Here is a 16,434-nt window from a genome sequence, read left to right as displayed (position 1 = left end):
CATCAGCCAGCAGTGCCCATGCCAGCGGTCAAAGACACACCATCAGCCATCAGTGCAACAGTGCCCACGCCAGCGGTCAGAGACACACCATCAGCCACCAGCGCAACAGTGCCCACGCCAGCGGTCAGAGACACACCATCAACCATCAGTGCAGCAGTGCCCATGCCGGCGGTCAGAGACACACCATCAGCCACCAGTGCAGCAGTGCCCATGCCGGCGGTCAGAGACACACCATCAACCACCAGTGCAGCAGTGCCCATGCCGGCGGTCAGAGACACACCATCAGCCACCAGTGCAGCAGTGCCCATGCCGGCGGTCAGAGACACACCATCAGCCACCAGTGCAGCAGTGCCCATGCCGGCGGTCAGAGACACACCATCAACCAACAGTGCCAACGCCAGTTGTCCAGGATGGCTTCATTCAGCCAGGTTTCTGCGAAACACAGAGCAGCGGAGTTAGAAAAGTCCTTATTTGTTTGAGTGAACAGAAGCAGTTTGTCCGTTTTGTTGGTGAGAGAGCGGACATTCGCCAGATGAATACTTGGCAGTGGAGTCCTAAAGCCGCATTGACGAAGCTTCACAAGCACGTCGGCGCGCTTCCCTCGCTTGTGTATATCAAACACGTAATAATCAAACACCTGCAAAAAATTATCAGGTATGCTCTGCTGAATATTCAGTAGTTCATCCCTGGTGAAACTGATCGGGGAAGAGTGACAAAAAACATGACAAACAAACAAAAGTAACAAAAACGCTAGAGAGCTCCACACCGAAGCAGCCATCTGCGGCGCCATCATGAGTTTTCCCCATGGAACCTAATTAAAAAAGTTACCATTAAATGTTTAAGAAAGTCATCAATTTGAAATCGATGTGAAAACAGCACATTTTAAATCTAATAAAGCAAACAGAAGAAATTACGCTTCAAAACTGTAGGTGTAGAAACTGTGGCTCCATTAGCTCCGCCCCTAACACCAGCCTGAGACTGCTGTGGCTCCATTAGCTCCGCCCCTAACCTCTGGCCTGAGACTGCTGGCCTGGTGCTGCTGTGACATATGGCTCTGCGACATTAATTTCTCCATTTTATTTATAGATCTGAAAATTGAATATGAACATTACAGCAGCGTGTTTGTGCTGCTGCTTCAGTGTGTGAAGTACAGAAGTGTTATTAGACCTTATTCACACTAGTGCCATCTTTGATTTTTAATCAAATGAAAATGAGGCTGTGACGGATTGACTTACAGTCTCTTCAATGGCATGAACAGTATAAAGCTGTATAAAGCTCCTAGATCACATCTGATTTTCCACAACTCATGTTGTCTGGAGTTCTTTGTATACTGAATGTTCTTGGACAGATATTTTACCAATGTTTTGTCTGCGGAACGATCCAAAAACACTAAACTGCAGAACAGCCCATTGAAGAGACTGTAAGTCTATCCCTCACAGCCTCATTGTCATTCTCGTCAAAAATCAAAGATGGCACCAGCGTGAATAAGGTCTATATCAGGAAATGTGAAATGTGTAATTATGACATTAATCTTGAAATGGTTTATTAGCTTTGCTCACTATAAATCACTGATGGCTGATGAGGAATATTTACATATATTTGAATATATAATTTGCATTCACGCTACAAACTGTGAAACCATTTGTCTGCTGACAGTCAAAATTGTGATAATGCCTTGATAAAAACAAATTAAAATTTTAAAAAATGCTGACTATATATTATAGATGTGGTTTCATTTTAGACTTAAAATATTACATTTGTTGAGTAAAATCTTTGAGTAAAATGGGACTCTTCGATGACCTAACCCTACAGTATCTGATGATGCTGTATTGCAATGACAAAGTCAGCATAAAAGTAATCAATACGACTCCAGTGGTTAAATCCAAGTCTTCAGAAGTGATATGATAGGTGTGGGTGAGAAACAGAACAATATTTAAGTCCATTTTTACTGTAACTCCAGCAGGGGGTGATATGCACAAAGAATGCAAATCACCAAAAAACAAAAGAAGAATAATGTGAAAGTAAAAGTGTAGATTTGTAGTAAAAAAGGACTTTAATATTGATCTGTTTCTCACTCACACATATCATATCACTTCTGAAGACATGGATTAAATCTCTGGAGTCGTATGGATTACTTTTATGCTGCCTTTATGTGCTTTTTGGAGCTTCAAAGTTCTGGTCACCATTCACTTGCATTGTATGGACCTACAGAGCTGAAATATTGTTCTAAAAATCTTCATTTGTGTTCTGCAGAAGAAAGAAAGTCACACACATCTGGGATGGCATGAGGGTGAGTAAATGATGACACAATTTTCATTTTTGGGTGAACTGTCCCTTTAACAGGTGTCTGTCAGGTGAGGTAGTAACAGCATTTAATGCGAGCACTTTGAAATTGTATTGATTATTCATAAGTAGTTTCTGTACATCTAGTGTTGAACATCTGGAAGACAGTTTGCTGTTTCTTGCATTCTCATATTCTGTTCATAGAGTGAAAACTGTAATGATGCAGAGGTTTCAATCAGAAGTCATACTGAGAACATGTTTGATCCCCTATAATCTGGATTAATCAGGGGTCATGATGACGCGAGTGTGTGCAGTGCGCATGCGCGTGTACTCCGGGACGCGCCGCTCAAGATTCTTCTGCATCTATAAGAAAAACATGCGAACATTATCATGCGTGATCGCCGTGAGAGGACGCGCGCCGCAGCCGTGAGCCCGGGCCGGTTCGGAGGATGTCGGACGGACCCGTGAATAAAGTCCGAGTGAAACGGCAGATCAGAACCATCGTGAAGGATCTGGAGAACATTTTAGGGGACCTGAAGGATGTTGCGAAGGAACTCAAAGAGGTGCGTGTGTTTTGATGTTTGTTTGAGTGACTGGCGTTTTTTACTGTATTGACGGTGAATATGATGATATAATATTATTATTAATAATGATGATGATAAATGTGATGTGTGGACATGATACAGTCACGTGATGTCCACCGAGGCCTTTATGATGTAAACATGACATTTATCATCACACTCACGAGCTTTGATTTCAAGGAAACACTTGAAGGATTCTTTGATTCGAGTGTGATTGACTTCTGCATGTTGACAGCTGTCAGTCATCAGGAGAGTACTGCTCCTGTCACTCATGTGATTTGGTCTGATTTGTTACAGAGGAGAAATAGTGTAGTGAAATAAGATTAAATATCATATTGCACAGGTATTAATCTCTCATCATGTTAAACCACTGCATTAAACTAATAATTTGGCACATTTACACAGGAGGTAGTTTGTTGTGCAGAATGTGCATTGATGTGATGCATGTGCATGCAGTTTTCATAAGAGAAGGCTGATGTTCTGAATTAGGATTGAATCTGTATTTGTTTGTAATCTGGATTAAACCGCAGCTCTTCATGCACGCACAACGGCTCAGGACGAGTGAGATGATGCTGTTTTATTTGAGTCGAAACACACACGCATATATGTTTATTCTCAATGCATTACACGGTAAAGTCTCTGAAACATGTTTTTTCATTTGAGCAGCTTCTTTAGGAATAGTTCAACCAAAACTGAACATTCTCTCATCATTTACTCACCCTCATGCCATCGCATTGTTTAAGTGGTTCCAGTGGTTTAATCCATGTCTTCAGAAGTGACATGATAGGTGTGGGTGAGAAACAGATCAATATTTAAGTCCTTTTTAAATATAAATTCTCATCCCTGCCCAGTAGGGGGCGATATTCAGGATGAATGCGAATCAACAAAAGCAAAGAAGAAGAAAGTGAAAGTGAAAGTGGAGATTTACAGTATAGTAAAAAAGGACTATCTTGTAATATTTAAGTGGAAGTAATGCCATGTTTGTTCAGTCAGTCCTGTGGTGTGATGCCTCCACATCATAGAAAGAAGTTAAAGCTTCATTTATTTATTTGTGCGAATGCAGCATATGAGATAGGCATGCACAATTCATCGAAAAATTAATCGAGGATTACAGTTACAGTTTCCATTACAATTAAATAATCGTGAAAATGTCAAATCATTTACAGTGTTGTTTTTAGGTCTTCTCCTGTTGTGTGGAAATGTTTATTTACATTGTGATCTTTTGCAGCGATTGAGCATTGCAACTAATCACAGATATCTGTGTATAATTTATTTATAATTAAAAGAGCAACATGAAGTTGACATTTAGACAATGTCTTGATTTACCAATGTATAAAACAGCAATAAAGTCATTCAGGAACATGTGTGGTTGACATAAGGAAAATGACGTGCAGATGCCCCGCCCAAAACAAGTATTTAAAGGTCAATTCTACTAGTCAAAATTAAACGCAATTACAATATCAAGTTGAATAATCGGCATTTATGTTTTTCTCATGATTGTGTAGTCCTAATATGCCAAACTGTTGATAAACAATGTGTCAAAATAACGAAATGTTTTGAAATATCCTGCTAAACTCCATCTAAACGACTGTAAACAACATTGTTTAAATTGTATTCGAATTATAATCATGCAGTTTTATGAGCTCATATTCATTTAGAATGTATTTGTCACACTGCAGGACCATGTCAACTGAATTGTTGAAGAAAAAAAGTTTATTTAAAAACTAGTGAAAAACAGCATCTAAAAATGTTCCCTTTCCCTCAAGCAAATATAAAGTTTAACCAACATTTTGAAGTTGAAAATCCATTTGTCAACTACCTATGTACAGTTCCTTATTATTCCTTATTGCTGTTCCTTAATATGATGATTCACATCCCGAGAGCAATGAGGAACACCGATAATCATCATCACATTAAATATGATCTCTTTTTTGTCCTATGCTGGATATCTTGAAATGAAGACTGCTGCAGCTCAATGAATTTATTTTCTCATTATAGCTCAATTTTTGTATCGAATGTACAGAGAGAGAAAGATCAAACTGTCCATCATCATTCATTTACAGCAGTTACAGTCGTTCAGTTCATCTAAACCCTATACAATGAAAGTATGATGCTCTAAGTTATTAAAAATACATTAAAAATGCAATGACTTGAATACACTTCTACTATGATGAACAGGTTTTCAGTTTCTGAGTTCAAGTCATTTTGATATTTTTTCTGGGGCTTGAAGTCAAACACGTCCTGTGGTGTAACCATCTGGAGACAGGATAAAGATGAAAAAAGAAATGTTGGCGTCAGAAGTGCAGAATAATCTTTTATTAATACGTCTTTAAAAAATAAGCAGTGAAACAATTTTGTTTTAAAATATCATAAATATTTGAGAAACATTTGTCCAGCAAATTAAAGTCATGTGGTGTAACAAACATTTAAGCAGTCATTCTGTTGTCATGTGACAAAAAACATTCAACAGAGAGGACGGCAAATATCAAAATATCATTATTTTGTCATATCATTGAATATCAGACACTTTGACATTTTTATAAAAAGGCACATTTTGTTCAGGTCATGTGGTGTAACTCTGAGAAAACTTCTTTACCTTGAAAATATGTTTGAAAATGTTCTTGAAATGTATGATTAAGTTGTGTATAATTTAAGGTGCAAAGAAAGTATTTTAATACCTTTTACTTGATGATTACACCACATGACGTTTTTAACCCTTGTGTTTAGTGCTAACACATTTTGTGTTCCCGATCAAAAATGACCGGCACATTAAGATTGATTATAAATCTCTCATATTGCATATATTATCATTAGATCTTTTAATCAACTTTTTAGTAATTATGACAGGTTTTGTACTCCTTTTTTGAACATGTATATTTTTATTGATGGGAATCATTGAACAGAGCATAAATGGGGTCAGTGGGGGGCACTCCCTGCAGAAAACAAAATAATAATAATAATAATTACATAATTATTTAATAACCACTTGATTGATCTGAACAAAATAGATGTCATTTTAAAGCGTAGAATCTGGACTCTATAATGCATATATCTGATTCTACAAATTCTTAAATAATGCTTTTTAATTTACTGACAAATAATAACTGTTTCGTTCTCATCATTTGTAATTTTGTTATCACAGCAATTATATTCAGATGAGATAGTCATGTGTTAGATATCCTTAAAAAGATCTCAATTAGTAGAATGCAATGAGTGAATTTGTTTCACTCCGAGATCAAACATAAATATAATAAACAGAAGTGTCTCTTTGTCACATTTTTCCTTATTACTTGCTGAAACATATATATAACATAGACAATGACATATCATAACTAACAGCAGACTATCCCGATTCAAACGAGTCCAAACAAAACATAATATGATCAGATCTTGAAATATTCCTCAAAGAGTGTATATGGAAAGATGATGCACAAAGGTGCTTAACGCAAATTATGTGTGTGTGTGTGTGTGTGTGTGTGTGTGTGTGTGTACAGGTTTAACCTACATTGTGGGGACCAGCCAGCGGTCCTCACAAGGGAAATGGCATACTAAATTATGTTTTATTGAAAATGTAAAAATGCAGAAAGTTTTTTGTGAGGGTTAGGTTTAGGGGTAGGGTTAGGGTTAGGGGATAGAATCTATAGTTCATACAGTATAAAAATCATTATGTCTATGGAGATTCCTCATAATGATAGCTGCACCAACATGTGTGTGTGTGTGTGTGTGTGTGTGTGTGTGTGTGTGTTTAGGGGTAGGGTTAGGGTTAGGGGATAGAATCTATAGTTCATACAGTATAAAAATCATTATGTCTATGGAGAGTCCTCATAATGATAGCTGCACCAACATGTATGTGTGTGTGTGTGTGTGTGTGTGTGTTTAGGGGTAGGGTTAGGGGATAGAATCTATAGTTTGTACAGTATAAAAATCATTATGTCTATGGAGAGTCCTCATAATGATAGCTGCACCAACATATGTGTGTGTGTGTGTGTGTGTGTGTGTGTGTGTGTGTGTGTGTGTGTGTGTGGGTTAGGTTTAGGGGTAGGGTTAGGGGATAGAATCTATAGTTCATACAGTATAAAAATCATTATGTCTATGGAGAGTCCTCATAATGATAGCTGCACCAACATGTGTGTGTGTGTGTGTGTGTGTGTGTGTGTGTGTGTGTGTGTTTAGGGGTAGGGTTAGGGTTAGGGGATAGAATCTATAGTTCATACGGTATAAAAATCATTATGTCTATGGAGAGTCCTTATAATGATAGTTAAACCAACATGTGTGTGTGTGTGTGTGTGTGTTTAGGGGTAGGGTTAGGGGATAGAATCTATAGTTCATACAGTATAAAAATCATTATGTCTATGGAGAGTCCTCATAATGATAGCTGCACCAACATGTATGTGTGTGTGTGTGTGTGTGTGTGTGTGTTTAGGGGTAGGGTTAGGGTTAGGGGATAGAATCTATAGTTCATACGGTATAAAAATCATTATGTCTATGGAGAGTTCTCATAATGATAGCTGCACCAACATGTGTGTGTGTGTGTGTGTGTGTATATGTGTGTGTGTGTGTGTGTGTGTGTGTGTGTGTGTGTGTGTGTGTGTGTGTTTAGGGGTAGGGTTAGGGGATAGAATCTATAGTTTATACAGTATAAAAATCATTATGTCTATGGAGAGTCCTCATAATGATAGCTGCACCAACATATGTGTGTGTGTGTGTGTGTGTGTGTGTGTGTGTGTGTGTGTGTGTGTGTGTGGGTTAGGTTTAGGGGTAGGGTTAGGGGATAGAATCTATAGTTCATACAGTATAAAAATCATTATGTCTATGGAGAGTCCTCATAATGATAGCTGCACCAACATGTGTGTGTGTGTGTGTGTGTGTGTGTGTGTGTGTGTGTGTGTGTTTAGGGGTAGGGTTAGGGTTAGGGGATAGAATCTATAGTTCATACGGTATAAAAATCATTATGTCTATGGAGAGTCCTTATAATGATAGTTAAACCAACATGTGTGTGTGTGTGTGTGTGTGTTTAGGGGTAGGGTTAGGGGATAGAATCTATAGTTCATACAGTATAAAAATCATTATGTCTATGGAGAGTCCTCATAATGATAGCTGCACCAACATGTATGTGTGTGTGTGTGTGTGTGTGTGTGTGTTTAGGGGTAGGGTTAGGGTTAGGGGATAGAATCTATAGTTCATACGGTATAAAAATCATTATGTCTATGGAGAGTTCTCATAATGATAGCTGCACCAACATGTGTGTGTGTGTGTGTGTGTGTATATGTGTGTGTGTGTGTGTGTGTGTGTGTGTGTGTGTGTGTGTGTGTTTAGGGGTAGGGTTAGGGGATAGAATCTATAGTTTATACAGTATAAAAATCATTATGTCTATGGAGAGTCCTCATAATGATAGCTGCACCAACATGTGTGTGTGTGTGTGTGTGTGTGTGTGTGTGTGTGTGTGTGAGTGTGTGTTTAGGGGTAGGGTTAGGGTTAGGGGATAGAATCTATAGTTCATACAGTATAAAAATCATTATGTCTATGGAGAGTCCTCATAATGATAGCTGTACCAACATCACAAGTGTGTGTGTTGTGTGTGTGTGTTTATGTGTGTGTGTTGTGTATGTGTGTTGTGTGTGCATTGTGTGAGTTTGTGTGTGTGTGTAAAGGATTGTGGTGTTCCTGAACACTTAATATTTCTGTATTTGTAGTCTAATCCATTCATTTCATTAAATCCTTTTTTTGTAGATAAGACTATCAATGATTTTCAAAAATGTGTGAAATCGACAAAGATTACATTTCTACAAACATGAAATATGTTTTAAACTAGATTTTTTTTACAAGATTTTTCATTTTTATCACCTCAGACAACCTTATTTGTCAGCGACCCGTGAATTCTGAGTGTCTCGCTGTGTGATGTCTCTCTCTCTGTCTCTCTCTCTCAGGTGGTGAATGAGATCGACTGTCTCACATCAGATCTTCATCTGGAGGAGGAGATGACAGACAGCTCAAAGACAGACACGCTGAACAGCAGCTCGAGCAGCACCACGACCACCACCGTGTCCAGCATCGACAAAATCAAGATCTACCCCGAGGAGATGCTCTTCAGACCAGCAGCAGTCCCACCGGCGGTCCTCACCGTCCTGAAGAGACCTCACCCACCCCTGCCACCTCCCCGAATGACCCCGAGCAGAGCCGAGGAACACAGCGATGGCCTGTCGTCAGGGACACTGCCCGTGGCTAACGGGACAGTGATGCGGAACAGAGTTTTCCCCGTGAGACCCATCGACGTGTCCAGCACAGAGTCGTGTTGTGGGGTGAAAAGTGTGCTGGCGCCCTCCGCACCTCTGCTGAAACACGAGAAGAGCCGCTGTCCACAGACCACGAGGGAGCGTGTGCGATTCAGCGAGAAGGTCCAGTATCTCGGCTACTGTCCGGACTGCAACCTGCAGTGTGACGTGAATGACACGGATCTGCACTTACACACGGAACTGATTGACGGCAAGCTAAGTCCCGTACATCAGTGCCCGTCCTCGCTGCCCACTCAAGTCCTCGTGGACGACGGCAGCCTCGGGTTCCCCTCGCAAAAACCACACAAAACCATTTTACGCCACAAGTCCACCACCACAACCGTTTGATGTAGACTGAGTCTAAATGAACCATTTAAATGTTCTCTTTCTAGTTTCCTTTTATTTGAAGAGCTCCGGCCTCTCCAGCTGAAGAAACAAGAGAACCACCAAAACACGGAGATCAGAAGAGAATGTGCTTCACATCACTGGAGATGTTGAAAGGTAAGTAACTCATCAGAACACTGAAAGTGGAAATCAGTTTTACAGCCTTTAAATGGCTCATATGAAGAGGAATCACATTTCTCTTGGATGTTTTTTAGATCATTGTACTATAAAAACATACAGAGACTTTCAGAACTCAAATCTTCCTCTCCAGTCTAAAAACAGCATTTGTTGAAACTAATCTGCAAAAATGACTCGTTCTGAACTTCAGCGACTTTCTGATGAATATATAACACATTTACACATCCAGGGCTCCAGACTAACATATGAGAGACATTTTTGTCCCATTGAAATGTACATTTGACAGTAAAGCGTTGAGTTTGAGTTTAAATGCAGTAACTGATTTTAACAACAGTGACATCTGTAAAACGTTAACCGTTTATATAGAGCTATATAAAAATATTCTGCGACTGATCTGGAACTCAACAGATTCCTTTCATCAGGCTCTTAATGCTTTAAATTAATCTCTTGTTGGAAAACAGAATTTGGTTTCTGTTTCTGTTATGAAAAACAGTAAACTAAACACATTTAGAAACTATAAATACTACTGTAAATAATATAAATATTTAGTAACTGCTGTGCCGTAGTGGTAACAAAAATTAACTATATTCCCTCACTCCCCTAATATATTTAATAGAATTATGTTCAAGGAATATTCCGGGTTCAGTACAAGTTAATATTCAATCGACAGCATTTGCGTCATAATACTGATTACCACAATGTTATTAGGAAAATGAGGTGCATTTCGAACTGTTCTGAGACCAGTGCAGACAAGGAAAGTGACTTGACTGGCTGGTAAAACAGTCGCATCAGCCTGTCAGATTACTCGCTGGCTAATGTTTTTATTTGCATTTCACAAGTAGGTTTGACAGACATGAGAGACAAATAAACAGTATTGTAAGCAAGTTTAAAAGTAAAGTGCTTTTTAAAGTAGATAAAGTATATTATAAAGTAGCCTATAGTAAATAAAGATATTATTAATGGAACTATTTAATTACCTGGATGTCCATTTAGACTTTTTTTTTAATTATTACTACAAAACTCAATGTGTATTTTAAACCTCATGTTGTCATATGGCCAACCGGTCAGTAACGCATTTAAGTCTCATGAGTTTTTATATATAATGTATTTTATTATTTAAGACTTGTGAGTTTTTATTATTTATTTGTATTTATTTTAAGTCTCTAAATGTTTTATATAATTAATTTGATTTATTTAAGTCTCTTGAGCTTTTTTATATAATTTTAAGCAATACGTTTTATAATTTTATTTTGTGTTTTTATATAAATTATTTTATTGTTTATTTTAAGTCTCGTGAATATTTTATTTTAAGTCTCGTAAGTTTTTTCTATAATTTAATTTATTATTTATTTTAGTCTCATAAGTTTTTTATTTATTTTAAATCTCATGAGTTTTTTATTATTTATTTTAAGTCTCATGAATATTTTATTTTAAGTCTCGTAAGATTTTTAAATAATTTATTTTATTATTTATTTGAAGTCTCATGAGTCTTAAGTGCAAATAAAAGATTAACAGTTCTTGGTTTATTTTTAATTAATTCATGCACCACATGCACAAGTGTTTTTGATTCACTGAAAAGAGCCAGCTCATAAGAGTCATTTGTTCGGGAATCGGACAGTGCTGGTTGCACTTTAGATTCAGTAGCGAGGTTGTGGCGCCACAGAATAGCAGTGCAGGAAATATGTCAGAGTATTGCAGAAGTCACTGTCAATTAGACAACTTACCCGCATTTGGCGGGTGTTAATCTCGGACCCTGAAATGGAGAGAGAGAGAGAGAGAGAGAGAGAGTGGGAGAGAGAGAAAGAGAGAAAGAGAGAGAGAGAGGGGGAGAGAGAGAGAGAGAGAGAGAGAGAGAGAGAGAGAGAGAGAGAGAGAGAGAGAGAGAGGGGAGAGAGAGAGAGAGAGAGAGAGAGAGAGAGAGAGAGGGAGAAAGTGGGAGAGAGAGAGAGAGTGGGAGAGAGAGAGAGAGAGAGTGGGAGAGAGAGAGAGAAGAGTGGGTGAGAGAGAGTGGGAGAGAGAGAGAGAGAGAGAGAGAGAGAGAGAGAGAGAGAGAGAAAGAGTGAGAGAGAGAGAGAGAGGGAGAGAGAGAGAGAGAAAGAGTGGGTGAGAGAGAGAGGGAGAAAGTGGGAGAGAGAGAGAGAGAGAGAGAGAGAGAGAGAGAGAGAGAAAGAGTGGGTGAGAGAGAGTGGGAGAGAGAGAGAGAGAGAGAGAGTGTGAGGGAGAGAGAGAGAGAAAGAGTGGGTGAGAGAGAGTGGGAGAGGGAGAAAGTGGGAGAGAGAGAGAGAGAGAGAGTGGGTGAGAGAGAGAGAGAGAGGGAGAGAGAGAGTGGGAGAGAGAGAGAGAGAGAGAGTGTGGGAGAGAGAGGGTTTGAGAGAAACAGGTGTACCATTGTGGGAAATTAAAATACTTGGTACAGTTTATTAGCGAAATGAAACAAATGCTGATTACATTGTTTTATTGTTGTTTTGCAGCAGTTTGAATATCAGGAGTAATAAAACTACAGCTGTGATGTAAACTAAAGGCTAATGGTTATTTACAGTATTTTAAGTGACAAGCCCTTCAGTATGTCCCACCCCAACGTCCTGTTTCAGTAGGAAATACATCATTTACAAAACTGATACAATGAAAGAAAGAACAGCGTTTAATCATGTTCTACTGTCAGCAACTGAAAGAAGTGATGTAAACTGAACGCACTCGAGTTATTTTACAGTAATGTTCCTCTTATCTGGAGTGAATCACAAGTTTAACAGAGATTGTCATGCACAGTTTTACGCTGTGGGAGTAAATAAATCAATATTCCTCCAAAGTTTCATCCTACATGCCAGCATCTCATTTGTGAATTGTTTGCATGTGAAATATAGTCACCATATATGATTTCAGACCTGTCAAAGGATCATGTAACATGAACGTTCATGTTCACTCAGTTTATCTGCTGTCACACAGCTGACATCATCACTTATTTAAACCATGATCCACATATAATGGAATATAAGGAGTGCGTTTACATCTCAGTATGTCGCAGTTGTTCATGTGCATGATTGATGTATTCAGCTGAATGTGTTTCTCTTGTTTCCCTGCAGGTCTGTGGTACAGTCGTCTTGAGTTCGTCATAGTATCTGACAGAAACCCATCGAACCGCTCGCATCATTAACAGCCACAAGCCCCCGACAGCCACAACTCACAGAGGAAATCATTGCAGAAAGTGGCTTTCTAATGCAGAAGAAATCATAGTATTATTCTCTCACAGCTGTTTCACTGGGACAACAAATAAATCTTTCATATAGGATTATACATTTTGATCCTTTAGGAACGATGTTTGACCGGCACTTCAGTCTGTCATATAATGTTGTTGCTATCCAGGTGAAATAATAATTCTAAATACTGAATTAGATAACATGTAAAACATTGATTCATGTACTGACCTGTTCAACGGAGGACTGCTGCCAATAGAAACTCTACAAACACTGTGTAGAGTGGCAATATAGAAATATACGTTTGTAAACATATTATATGTTTTTGTTAAGAAAACCTTCAAAGAGCATATTTTTGATATTCTGTGAGGTAATTTTAAAGATGTCAACATTTTTGGAAAATGTATTTATGTACCATTAAAAAAAAACATGAAAAAAGCATCAGCATCTACAGTAAACATGCCTTTAAAGGGATAGGTCACACAAAAATGAAAATAGTGTCATCAATTACTCACCCTCATGTTGTTACAAATACACAAGGCTTTCTTGCTGGGAGCACAAAATGAGATTGATTCAGTCACCATTCACTTTCATTGTCGTTCTTTTCCTTACAGTTAAAGTGCATGGTGACCAAGGACAGAGCAGCTTGGACATTCTGCTAGATAACTATTTTGTGTTCAATGCAAGAAAGAAAGTCATGCATTAATGACAGAATTGTGAACTAGGTGTTGGTGTAGATAAAAATGAATAGTTTTACTAGCTAACACAATGTTCTTACCAGATGCAACACAATAAAGTGACAAGCGATAAGAGCAATCTCGTACATGTAAATCGGAGTTTTTGTCCTAACCAGCTGCAACAAGTGACGGGACATTTTATAGCTTTCAACGGAGCGCAACAGTGCCGACCACTTTTTCAGCCGTCTATAAAATCCTTCTTTAAAGAGTTGTGCACCATGAACCAAACCAACAAGCTCTGAGGTGAATCACATCATTACAAACTTTGATTTGAAGCAAAAAAGTATTTGAACATCGGACAAAAACAGATACAAGACTGTGTACTTAACATCTTTAAAGAGGGAATGAACTACAATCCCATGAAGCATTGCGAATGACGCAATTAAAAACAATGTTAATATATTTTAAAGTTGATTTAAAGTTGTCGATTATAAGTCTAGAACAATATGTTTTATTTATATTGCACAATACTCAATGGTTTGAGAGTTTAGAGAGAGCGACTCGACTGCATCATTCACAGTGCATTATGGGAGTGGGCGGAGCTACGGATCTCTTTTGAATGTGACTCTCTGATTGGTGGATCTTTCTTTAGGATTATGGGTAGTGTAGTTCTTCACAAGGAAATAACGCAGACTGATGACTTCAACAGAAGCATATACCATCAATGAACAACCTCAGAGCTCACGGTATGTCTGTCTTTAAAGATTTATAAATTGGTTTCTGCGGCATTGCACTGGTTAGTCCTGCCTACTGTGAAATCCCAAACCCTGCTCCATATTACTATATTAAACATCAGAGATTTTCTGATTGGCTACGATTATAATGTCACACAGCAGCTTCTCATTCTGTGTGAACTGACAGATTTACTTGTCACATCACGTCTGGTTAGGACCTTGTAATTGTTTTATGTACACTGAAAATGTCATTTTTATTTTAACATGTCTGTGGTCTGTCTCTGAGCCACAAATAAGAGATTATTCGTTCATTTCCAATCATCACTGATACCATGTCAACCAGTGGGGTTATTTTAGGAAAAATTATTTAAAGAGAGGTCAAACCACAAAGCTTAATGAACTGGAGAGACTCGTTTTGTGTCACTGTCAGTTAAAATTTGCTAAATGACAAACTCATAAATCTGCTCATACAATGAGATACATGATGAAAACAGGACAACTAGTGGGGGACCTGTTCTCGTTAGTTGCGCTGATTAACACGTTGAGTGTGTAATGGTCCTGTTCCAGACATGAATAATCCCTCAAATCAGAGAGAGTGCTGATACTTCAGTAACAGATCACACTTATCATTTACACTTGAAAAACCCCCATAGACTCACACTGAAGGAGGGACTCGAGTCAGATCAAGAGAGCAGAATATCACAGAGACTTGAGGGTGCACGACTCTTTTCACTTCGAACAGCAGATAACCACCAAACAACATAAGTGCAACCACCCAAACTCCCAACGCCTTTGTGCTTAACTGTGAGTTTTGCACAGTTTGTGTGCTGGCTGACATTTTCAGATGGTCCCTTACCACACCCTCCACAACTTAAGCACAATGTGTGGACTTTTCAGACGGTTCCTTAACCACAGGCAAAATTTCCAACGAATATCAAGGTTACATTAAAGGAATATTCCGGGTTCAATACAAGTTAATCTCATTCGACAGCATTTGTGTCATAATGTTGATTACCACAAAAATTAATTTCGACTCGTTCCTCCTTTTCTTTAATAAAAGCACAAATGTGTGTTCCAGTGAGACACTTACAATGGAAGTCAATGGGGTCAATTTTTGGAGGGTTTAAAGACAGAAATATGAAGATTATAATTTTAGAAAAGCACTTACATTAATTCTACTGTTAAAACTCATGTATTATTTCAGCTGTAAAGTTGTTTAAATCGTTGTTTTTACTGATGCGTTACGTCGTCATGGCAACCAAGTAGTAAAATTGTCTATATCTTTCCACAGATGCGGTTAGTAAGTGATTTTATGACAGTAAAATCATGTTAACACACATATTGTTTGTCTTATGTCTATACTTTTGAAACAGTGAGTATTTTAATGTTTACAGATTGACCCCATTGACTTCCATTGTAAGTGTCTCACTGGAACACACATTTGTGCTTTTATTAAAGAAAAGGAGGGAAGAGTCGAAATTAATTTTTGTGGTAATCAACATTATGACACAAATACTGTTGATTGAACTCAACTTGTACTGAATCTGAAATATTCTATTAAATATCATGTACGGGACAACTCACTTCCCGTATTGATTCGAGACGCATCATTTAATATTTAAATATATCCAAATCCCGTATTTTACACGATGGGTGGCAACCCTAGTTTTCAAAGTTTGGAAATTTTGGTCTTTTTCATTTTTGTTTTTTCAATCATTTCGGCTGTGTTAATGCCAACGTCATAAATTTGGCCAAAGGTGTGTATTTTGGGGGGAATTTTGATATTTGAACCTCAGTTCCTATAATACATCTATAATACACTGTGTACACAAAATAGTTACACTCAGGACCTTCAGGACAAAAATGTCCCCATTGAAACCCATTAAAACTGCAATAGTGCCATTAAAGCATAAAATCATGAATTCTATGATATTATGCTTTCATTCCGGAGCCCTGGCTTCAAAATTATTATTTTTATATTTTCCACCAGATGGCGCCATTTTTCTCATGTTTCGCCTATGGAGCAAATACATGCTTTTCCCCTATTTTCTGTTTGCTGTATTATAGAGCACTGCAGGCCAATTGAATAAATGATGCAGCTAAAATTGTGTGTGTGTGTTGGTATGGATGTCAGAGTGTGTTGTGTGTGTGTAAAAAACAACAGTGGCATTATG

General features: G+C 38.1%; 1 protein-coding gene across 1 annotated transcript; it reads left to right on the top strand.

Annotated features, from left to right (window-relative positions):
* Positions 1-2,572: 2,572 nt before the first annotated feature.
* On the top strand, positions 2,573-15,231 carry LOC127423881 (protein Largen-like). Its single transcript, XM_051668551.1, has 3 exons — positions 2,573-2,846; positions 8,792-9,637; positions 12,739-15,231. The coding sequence occupies exons 1-2, from the start codon at positions 2,733-2,735 to the stop codon at positions 9,482-9,484; spliced, it is 807 nt and encodes a 268-aa protein (XP_051524511.1). The 5' UTR covers positions 2,573-2,732; the 3' UTR covers positions 9,485-9,637; positions 12,739-15,231.
* The last annotated feature ends 1,203 nt before the right edge of the window (positions 15,232-16,434 follow it).

The sequence above is a fragment of the Myxocyprinus asiaticus genome, chromosome 33, assembly GCF_019703515.2.
Source record: "Myxocyprinus asiaticus isolate MX2 ecotype Aquarium Trade chromosome 33, UBuf_Myxa_2, whole genome shotgun sequence".
Taxonomy (NCBI): domain Eukaryota; kingdom Metazoa; phylum Chordata; class Actinopteri; order Cypriniformes; family Catostomidae; genus Myxocyprinus; species Myxocyprinus asiaticus.
Note: the sequence above shows the minus strand (reverse complement) of the source record. Positions and strands in the feature narration are given on the sequence as shown.